Source organism: Propithecus coquereli, unplaced genomic scaffold (genome assembly GCF_000956105.1).
Source record: "Propithecus coquereli isolate 6110/MARCELLA unplaced genomic scaffold, Pcoq_1.0 Scaffold235, whole genome shotgun sequence".
Lineage (NCBI taxonomy): Eukaryota > Metazoa > Chordata > Mammalia > Primates > Indriidae > Propithecus > Propithecus coquereli.
The window spans coordinates 82713-93547 of NW_012147897.1; the positions used below are offsets into that span (position 1 = coordinate 82713).

At 34.0% G+C, this 10835-nt stretch overlaps 1 protein-coding gene across 1 annotated transcript; it reads left to right on the plus strand.

Annotated features, from left to right (window-relative positions):
• Positions 1-9581: 9581 nt before the first annotated feature.
• Positions 9582-10544, plus strand: LOC105811334 (putative olfactory receptor 52P1). The gene has a single exon (XM_012645512.1). The coding sequence runs from the start codon at positions 9582-9584 to the stop codon at positions 10542-10544; it is 963 nt and encodes a 320-aa protein (XP_012500966.1).
• The last annotated feature ends 291 nt before the right edge of the window (positions 10545-10835 follow it).

The following is a 10835-nucleotide window of genomic DNA, read 5'->3' on the forward strand; positions in this document are numbered from 1 at the left end:
GTTTGAATTAAATAAACTTTATAATTTATTTATTTTGTTTTAAATGTATTCTATATTTCCCTGATAAAGAATGTAACAAAAAAATAAATAAATCAGTATATGGCTTAGTAAGTTACAGAAACACTTCCAAAAATCTCTCAGTCTTGGCTGAATTAATTTAAGACTTAAAGCCCTGCTTCTCATTTACTCATTTTCAACAGGATTTCTCAAGGAAATAAGCATAACTTGACTTTCAGGAAATAATTTGTAGCAAGAAGGCCATGATTTTTTTTGTGATCACCAAGATATCCAAAATTTTCTTTGTGGCAGATGATCCCTGAATAAAGAAATAGCTTTGAAAATTGAGATAATATTATCTGTTATGGTAAACATCACAGAATATTTGGACCTGGTTAACTGGTATACCTTTTGATGCGAATTTTAATCCTTACTTTCATTTGCTAAAATGTGTGAATGTAAGCTAACTGTAGTAAGCTGATTCTAGTCTAAATTTCATAAATGTGAGCTCTCTGTGGCTCACAACATAATTACGTGGTGTCTTGTGTAAAACCAAACTCAGGATTTAATAATAATCAAAAACAATTTCTTGCAATCAATGTGATAATTGTCACAAAATATCTTAATTCCTGTCAAAACCTAACACCTCCATATTACTTTTTCAAAATAATGTTAGTGTCATGTGCATAAAATTAGGTTATTATATTTATTTACAATCAAATAATTAGAAGAGCCTTGAGACACATATATTTAATTTCAGAATACATTCACATTATTCCCAGGAGGGATAAGTACACCCAGATAGAAGGAACATAACATAATGGTGAAGACAAGTATAGATAGTCTCTATGTACACGTCATATCTAAAATCAAGCACCATCACTTGCTGGTCATGTGTCTTTGGGTGTATTCTTAACTGTTCATGTCCATCAATATTTTTATCTATCAAACTTGGATACCAATAGGACCTTATTTAAAGCTATTGCAAGGATTAAATGAGTTAGTGCATATAAAATGTTTAGAATAGTTTCTGAAGTAAATAACTAAATGAATTATTTTATTACTATTACTATTAATTATTATTGTTATAATTATTATATCTTGAAGATGAGAGTGATATCAATTTTCCTCCAACCAAATCTCCATTCTCACTTTTAATTGTGGCCTATAAGTTCTTTCCTAATGAGCCTTTACAGAGTTTGGTCTTTTTTCTGTTGACAGTAGCTAGGAAAATATTATATTTATAACAATTAAACTATAAAATTAAGGAAAAACTCTTCTTTAAAAAATGGTTTTTGCATAAGCTATACCTTCTAAATGGGTGCAGGAAATGAGAATTCATAAACTGAGGATCAGTGCATGGACCACATGCATAACAAATAATATTGAATATCCAACTATAAATGCTTGCAATCCAATACATGACATCAATTAGTTTACCTAGACAAAGCATTCTTACAAATTAATGTGGCAAAAGACAAAAAAAACCCATAGAAAGAAGATAGAATTTAAATTGTATAAGAAATCCAAATGGTTGATAAATATTAAAAGAGGCACAAACTCATTCAATATTAAATAACTAAAACTTTTTTTAAATTAGTCAAATAAAATTTCATATTGTGTACACAACTGGCAAAGTTAATGTGATTGTCAGTATCCAGTGTTGCTGAGGATGTAAGATTCTACAGACACTCTTATATGCTTTTTAATATGAATGTAAATGAGCATAAGATTTGTGGAGGTAAATGTGTCAATGCTACCCAAATATTAAATCATCATACATACTAACTCTGAAATCCTTTATTTAAGTTAGATGGAGAATTGTTAAAACAAATGCTATTCTAATTCTTTTGGGCTTTGTGAGCTAGTATTTACTCATTTCATAGCAATAATAAAAATGTTTCATGGCTTTTCATAGCTTCAGAATGATAGGAAATCTTCCAACAACTAGAAAAAGGTTTTAGTTCTCTTCTTAAGTATTGGTATTTCCCAGAAATACCTTTCTTAACCTTTCCTTGTTCCAAGTCTATGCTAGAAATCTTATCTGCATTATCTTATCATTTAACTATAATTTTTGCATTATAGTACTTATTTATTTATTTATTTTAAAATATCAGAATATTACAGGGTACAAATGTTTGGGTTACATAAATTGCTTTTATACTGTTTAAGCGTACTCATCCTCCAAATAGTGTGCATTGTACCCATTAGGTGTGAATTTATGCATCTTCTCCACGCCCCTCCCACCTGCTTGATTTCCAATGAATGTTATTTCCATATGTGCAGATAAGTGTTGATCACATTATAGTATTTATTAAGTTATATGGGACTTGCATGTTATGTTTCTGTATTCATCTATATTTCCTACAAGGGGCAGTGTCATTTTCCTGACTATTGTATATTTTGCTTCCAGTGCAATTTTTGAAACCTGATAGAAATTTAGGTAACATTTGTTAAATTAGAAATCAGTAAATAAATGATTAATTAAAAATTATTTTTCTTTTACTTTTCTGCTGTTTCACTCTGATCTTTAACTGTATTGATGCATATGGAGTTACAGATTATAATAGAAATAAAAGCAGTGGAGGAAAGAATAAAGATTAGCACTTAGGACCCCAGATTTTTAAAATGAAAATTTTACTTTAAAAGCTGTGACTTGAAGAGACATTCAGCAGTAGCTTGCTTAAAATTATTTCCCAAAATGTTCAGATGTTTGAATTAAATAAACTTTATAATTTATTTATTTTGTTTTAAATGTATTCTATATTTCCCTGATAAAGAATGTAACAAAAAAATAAATAAATCAGTATATGGCTTAGTAAGTTACAGAAACACTTCCAAAAATCTCTCAGTCTTGGCTGAATTAATTTAAGACTTAAAGCCCTGCTTCTCATTTACTCATTTTCAACAGGATTTCTCAAGGAAATAAGCATAACTTGACTTTCAGGAAATAATTTGTAGCAAGAAGGCCATGATTTTTTTTGTGATCACCAAGATATCCAAAATTTTCTTTGTGGCAGATGATCCCTGAATAAAGAAATAGCTTTGAAAATTGAGATAATATTATCTGTTATGGTAAACATCACAGAATATTTGGACCTGGTTAACTGGTATACCTTTTGATGCGAATTTTAATCCTTACTTTCATTTGCTAAAATGTGTGAATGTAAGCTAACTGTAGTAAGCTGATTCTAGTCTAAATTTCATAAATGTGAGCTCTCTGTGGCTCACAACATAATTACGTGGTGTCTTGTGTAAAACCAAACTCAGGATTTAATAATAATCAAAAACAATTTCTTGCAATCAATGTGATAATTGTCACAAAATATCTTAATTCCTGTCAAAACCTAACACCTCCATATTACTTTTTCAAAATAATGTTAGTGTCATGTGCATAAAATTAGGTTATTATATTTATTTACAATCAAATAATTAGAAGAGCCTTGAGACACATATATTTAATTTCAGAATACATTCACATTATTCCCAGGAGGGATAAGTACACCCAGATAGAAGGAACATAACATAATGGTGAAGACAAGTATAGATAGTCTCTATGTACACGTCATATCTAAAATCAAGCACCATCACTTGCTGGTCATGTGTCTTTGGGTGTATTCTTAACTGTTCATGTCCATCAATATTTTTATCTATCAAACTTGGATACCAATAGGACCTTATTTAAAGCTATTGCAAGGATTAAATGAGTTAGTGCATATAAAATGTTTAGAATAGTTTCTGAAGTAAATAACTAAATGAATTATTTTATTACTATTACTATTAATTATTATTGTTATAATTATTATATCTTGAAGATGAGAGTGATATCAATTTTCCTCCAACCAAATCTCCATTCTCACTTTTAATTGTGGCCTATAAGTTCTTTCCTAATGAGCCCAGCTTATCTTTAGACCAATAGAGCACATGTGGTGAATACCAGCACTTTTGGAATAGGCAGTGCTAATTCTAAGCATAAGGAAACTGTTGCTCCATATCAGCTTGAGTGTGTTTATGAGGGGAATTTCTCAAAAGCAAGTGAAAAAAATCAGAAAAGGGGGCATACACAAAATAAGGGTTAAAATAAAATAAAAGTAGAACACAGAGAAAAGAAGAAAAATGCCTGAAACATACCTGTACAATTTCTACTCTGCGTCTCCAATCCTGTTTTTGCCATAAATACACAGGTAACGATATAATTCAAGTTAGTAATTTCTGTAAATCTATTCAGAGTTCATGTATCTTGCTTGGATTTCTCACAGGTAAGTCGTTTTCTTTTTTCTACAAAGTTGGTTGTATAGCAGGGAGGGGAAGCTTCACCTTTCCCCCAAAAGTCTACTGAAAGATCGATTCACAATAAAGCAGATTAGTAAGGAAAGAGGTTTATTTACCATGCACATGGGGAAAATCACACAGCAGTTACCCAGTATTCCAGTGGTGTCCAGAAATTTACATACCCTCATTTTAGAGGGGAGGAGGAGATGAGTAATATAGGAATTCTGTTTAGGGGTGATAAATGGTTGCTAGGGAGGATGAATAGATACTTGAGAGAATGAATAGATGGGGAAAATAGATTGAATTGTAAATGACTCTCTTTGTAAATTAAATTAACCTGAGAGACAGGTATTATATTTAAAATTATTTGGGACAGGTCTGGTTGTATCTTTGATCTTCTTTCCTGCAATGTGTTGAGATAACAGGGAGGAAAAATGAAGGTGATTATTCTTTCTGCTGGGTCTGGGTTTTTATGAAGAAAGAGGGAAATCCCCTTCCAATACCTGTTGATCTCTAGGGGCTGTTAACTTAAAATATTCTTTGTACAAAGGAGTCATAGTGATAAGGAAACCCCCCATCTGTTTCTAGGCACATCAGCCACCTGAGACCCCCACCCCTTGTGGAAGACCGACATCAGCATAATACTAACCTATTACCTGACTGACCAACTAATCTATTACCTGGCACATCAGCATAACACTAAATCTATTATCTGACACATCAACTAACCTATTACCTGGTGGACATTAACCACTTGACATCCTACCCCCCAGACCACCACAACTTAATAAAAGTGGGAAAAATCCGGGTAGAATGTGCTCAGAATTCAGTGGCGAGGCCCCTGTGAGCCCACCCAGTGAATAAACTTTGATTCTCCGCCTCTCCGTGTGCCACTGGGTTTGTCCTTGTGACCACTCACTGTAACACTTGCTAGAACAATAGTTTGGGGTGAAATTTTCTGATGGCATTCATAATATACCCCACAACTAAATACAACTTTATTTGTAAGTTTTTTTCTAAACAAAACCGTTAAGTTAGTAGAAGGTAACGCAGGAAAATAACAGGAAAATAACTGGGGAAAGACTTAACAAGAAAGTTCCAAGAGCACAAAAATGGACTGTAAAATTTTGATAACTTTAAATCAAATCTGAGGATTTCTATAGAACTAAGAATATAGTAAACAAAGATAATAGATCAAGTGGAGAAAATGTTTGCAATGTCTTTGACTACCAAGATTTGGGTGAGAATATCCAGAAAACATTTGCAAGTCAACAAGAAAAATGTACAATTTTCAATAGAAAACAAAAGTAAAAACAGCCAATTTGCAGGAGAGAAAAATAGTCAAAGGACTGTCCAACATATGATTAGATGTTCAAACTCTATGGTGATGAGGGGAGTACAAACTAAAACAGCATTGAATTACCATTTAAGCCCCCATATTACATCAGAAAAAAACAGAGAGCTAAAAATTGCTAGGAATATAAGAAAATAAAGAAATATGATCAGTTATATAGAGCTGAAAGGACAATAGTTTTAGCCACAGCAAAGAGAAATCTATTGACTTATTTCCTCTGGAAAACAGAATACATATGAACCCATAAGTGCATGTGAGCACATGTTAATATGGGGAGAAAAAACAGACAGTGACTGGATGTGTGAAAATTGTGTCTCAGTAAAATTGTACAAGGGAAAAAGCAAAACAGAATGGACGTTGTGAAATACCCTACACTCCGTTACTCTTTCAGAAGACCTGAATCTTCTCTTGAAGCAAAAGTGGGAATTCAATGGTAGTCATTCTGGAATTAGAGTTTATAGTACCCTTCTCTTAATTTTCAGATAGCTTGCTCACACTAAATTGGTTTGCTCTTAGTTTTCATACAGATTTCTCTAGTGAACTATATATTTGATTGGCATCTTAGGCATCTCATTTGACTGGGCACCATGGGACAGCCTCCTAAGGCTACGGTCTCCAGAGGAGAAACACATGAATACTAAGCACATATATACTCTGGGGAGTTTGCAGGGTTAGTGTGGCTGTTCCAGAGGGACACTGCTACTACTTTACTTTTAGTCCTGGCCCAGTCCCCTTTTCCCTTATATCTTAAGGGCTCAAAGGGTCCCATCAGCCTTCCAGACCTGACATGCCTCCTGAGCATTGGAATAGCCTACTACGAAGCAACGTAACTATCCACTTGACACAGATACTTCACTGCTTCAATTACAAACATTATCATATTTTATAACCATTCCCATATATGCTCATGCACTGAGATGCTGGAGTTGAAAATAATCATTTAAAGATTTGCAGGGAACAAGCAGCTACTTTTATTACCATCTGCAAATACATAGTAGGTTGTAAGATAGTATTCAAGATTAATTTGGTGGAAGTAAATAGGAAAGGAAGATTTGCAAACCTATAAGTGATATTTACATTAATAAGAGACATCGGCATTTGCATAATGTGATTTGGTAGTGGAGAAGAGGAATGAGACAATTCTAGAGGATAGATACAGACACATACACGTGTGTGTGTATATATATATTCAAGATATTATTATTTAAAGAAGAATCTTGTAAATCTCTACTAAAGGTTGATCTCTAGTTATACAACTCTTCCTAGAAACAATTTTGAAAATACAAATTCTAAGAAGGCAGCAGAAGTGAACAGAGAGTAGACAATAACTATGAATAGACAGACCACCTCTGAAGGGTCAGAAGCTTCAGTAACAAGATTAAATATCTTTGAAATTCTCAAAAGACTATAGAAGGTGTGCAGAAGCATTGGATATCCCCTGAAATTTATTGTGAGTTTACTGGAATTCAGTATGTTCCTTTCTGTGATTTCTGTCTTATAAAGGAGGCTGACATGACAATAAACAAATGCAAAGACTATGATAAGAGCTTTAACATAAATAAGAGGCTTCTCTTAATGAGTGCTTGCCTGAAGTATTAGAGTTGAATGGAGGGAGGGGGCAAGGGTACTGGGAGATTTCTAACTTTAATGGCTAGATGGTTGTTGTCGTCACCAAATAAAATACTGTCAGATGAAAAAGAGTGGAAGAATTTATTGCATTTAGTTTTGGGTATTGCATTGTTATTGTAATACATGAATATCAAATATGTAGTACATTCAAAAAAGGCTGTATAGAAAAAACAGTATTCTATATTCTGATACAGTCATCTCCTCTGAAGTGGCAGATTTCAGGCGAGGGGCTTTGTTCATTGACCTAGAAACAAGCAGATTGTCAAAGCTCAGATTGTCAGAAGGAATAAGGTATTTATTTGGTTCAGAAACAGAAGGAATAATAGTGTCAACAGAAGAGTTAGAGTGGTAGAGTAGTCTGGGCAGATATTGCAACTGTCCTCGCAGACTATCTACTGAAGGTAATATTAAGCATGACCTTGTAGAAATAAATAGATGTCTCCAAAGTTTCATTCAAAACCATGCTGACAGAAGATAGAAAAGACTTCCTAGGAGGCAATGGTGGCTGTACAAGCAGATCATAATTTGAGGGTGTTCTCTGCAAATTTCTCTGTGTTTTGCTTCTAGGGCCCTGACAGGAAGCTTCTCTTATTTAAGCGGAAGTCACTTCAGTTCTTTATTCTTGGTATAGATTTGACATGCTGCCATCTTATAAGCAAATTTATTGGAAACTATAAGAGAATGATTTTAAAATATTTATATTAATTTATCAGAACAACTATGCTTGTTTATAAACCCAGGCAACGATTCTTGGCTAATATATCTCTAGGTGGGTTAAGTTGCTTCTTTTATCAGAACTCTCTGCTTAATTATGCCCTGTCATTTTCCGTCAGCCTCTTATGTGTTTGATTCTCCCAGAAACAAATATATGGATGGAACTTGGAAAACCAAGTTTCCAAATGAGAAGCAGTCATTTAAGATTTACAAAGAGACAAAGCTTAATAAATACTTTTAAAAAATTCATTCCTTGAAGTCCAATATTTGTTGATTTTGTGTTGAATTCTTACCTCTCTTTTGGGTTATAGGCTTCATCTTTTTATGTAGTAATTTCCGCTACTCTAAGTTTCCATATTCTGGTGAAAGTTTAAGCTCTGAATTTTTCTGAAGTATTTTATGAACCATTGACTTTTTCAGTTCATTACTAGGAAATACCTCAGATACTCACTTATATTGGCCCAGAGTAGCATATGTTTAATAACATTAATAGAATTTAGATACCGTAACCAGAAATAGGATTTTCCACAAAGGCACTATTTGGACATCCAGACAAGGAAGCATTGCTATTTCACATCAGTGGGGTTCAGAACTAGAAATTAATAAACTGGGAAAAATTATAAATAAAAATTACATTAAGAAGAATGGAGTGAATATGCCAAAAATTTGGTATGAGGGAGAAACTGGACTCTGGGAAGAAGGATAGAGGGCTGTTGTCGGAATTAAAGGATGTGGTCATAGCAGTTACTGTTATGCTGAGATCCAATACACTGAATTTTAGTTGCTTTCTTCTTTACCTTAATTATGCAGATGGATATGAGAGCCAGAGGCAGGGCTGAGCCTACAGATAGAGCCATGGCTTTACAAAAAATAGACTGAATTTATTAGCAACTAATGTTATTGTATGTATTTAATAGCTATTTTAAATTACTTGACAGCCCAAAGAAATAAAATTTTCATTATTTTTATGTGGTTGTATTACTCTGTCCATCTTCAAATCTTCTTAATGACTTAATCTAAAACCAGCATAAATTTACCTATGACTAATGATAAAGCATTTTATTGTGTTTAATTTTGATATGCTTTATAGTTATGGTTTAGCATTTGGGGATCTTATTCTGAATTCTTGATTAAGTTATTCTGCCTAAGGAAAACAGTATTCTTAAAAAATGATTGCATGTTTAAATACCTCTCTTATTTATTGGTATATGTTTGTTTCTCCATATTTTATCATGGTATCTTTGATAAAAGCAAATTATTTTTTCTTCTAGGACTGTTTATATCACAGACACTGGCTTTGGCATCAAGATGAGATTATTTTATTGCTAACTGTTCCTCTTATAAGAAATAAAAACTGTGTAATGGAATTGAATGAAATAGCAAATCTCAGAAAATGAACTTAAACTTCTCATTTGCAGTTGAGGATGCTGGAGCATGGAATGCTGAAGTGTTTTACCGGATGATTTACAAAGGTGTACGAGAAGAGTTGGCTCTTTATACAGGCTACTATACATTGTGTCTGGATCACCCACAGGCAGGATCATGGAAGAGTCACTTTGTAATACTGCGTTTTGTGGCAACTTTGTGCTAAGCATGCAACCTCTCAAGTTTTAACATGGGAGACAATGTAACATATTACCACATCTCGTCTTTCTTCCTGGTTGGTATTCCTGGTTTGCAAGATTTTCACTACTGGATTGGCATCCCTGTCTGCCTCCTGTTTGCCCTGACCTTGCTGGGGAACAGTGTAATAATTGTTACTATCAAGCTAGAGCCAAGCCTTCACCAGCCTATGTACTTCTTCCTCTGCATGCTGGCAATGAATGACATGGCTCTTATCTCTTCCACAGCACCCAAGATGCTTGGCATCTTCTGGTTTGATGCACATTGGATTGACTTTAATGTCTGCCTAGCACAGTTGTTTTTCATCCACACATTTTGCATTATTGAGTCTGCCCTCCTAGTTGCCATGGCTTTTGACCGCTATGTAGCTATTTGCATCCCACTGCATTATACAACCATCCTGACAACACCAATGGTCATTAAAATGTTTTTAGTTGGTGCAATGCGAGCTATCCTTATGGTTTTGCCCACTCCTCTTCTCATTAAGAGGCTACCATATTACACTAAATATGTCATCAATCATGCCTATTGTGAGCACATGGCTGTGGTGAAGTTGGCCAGTGCCAACACCCTCATTAACAGAGCATATGGAATCTCTGTGGCCCTTTCAGTGATGATATTGGACCTCGGACTCATAGCCACATCCTATGTCAAAATCCTCCAGGCTGTCTTCCGGCTCTCTTCCCAGAATGCCCGCTCTAAAGCACTGGGAACCTGTGCTGCCCATGTCTGCACTATCCTTGTCTCCTACACCCCTGCACTGTTTAGCTTCCTAACTCACCGCATTGGCAAGAAGGTACTTCCAAGTGTCCACATAATTTTTGCAAGTTTGTACCTTCTAGTGCCCCCCACAGTCAATCCCTTAGTGTATGGTGTCAAGACCAAGCAGATTCGTGACCGAGTGGTGAGTCTTTTTTTCTCAAATAAGAAAATTTCTGAAGAAAAAAACATTTAAATTCAAATTCATTTTGGCAGAATCTGGCTCATGTATTCATGGTGGGTTAACAATGTCACCACCTTATTCCAAAAATGTTATTTCTCAATTTAACCATGCTTTGTAGCAGGGATTTTTGATGTTGTGCATTTTTTCTCTATTTCTTTTAATTTTTTTATGTTTTCTCTTTCATTCTTTTAGAAATAATGGAATGCCTTTTGTGGGATGTTTTTAATAAATATTAGCAATGATCGTTATTATTATTATTTTATGTTCCATGTTATCAAGAATATTTTGTTATATTCAAAAATG

Excerpts from the sequence above, each read along its gene's own strand:
- LOC105811334 (XM_012645512.1), top strand. The coding sequence starts at position 9,582 with ATGGGAGACAATGTAACATATTACCACATCTCGTCTTTCTTCCTGGTT.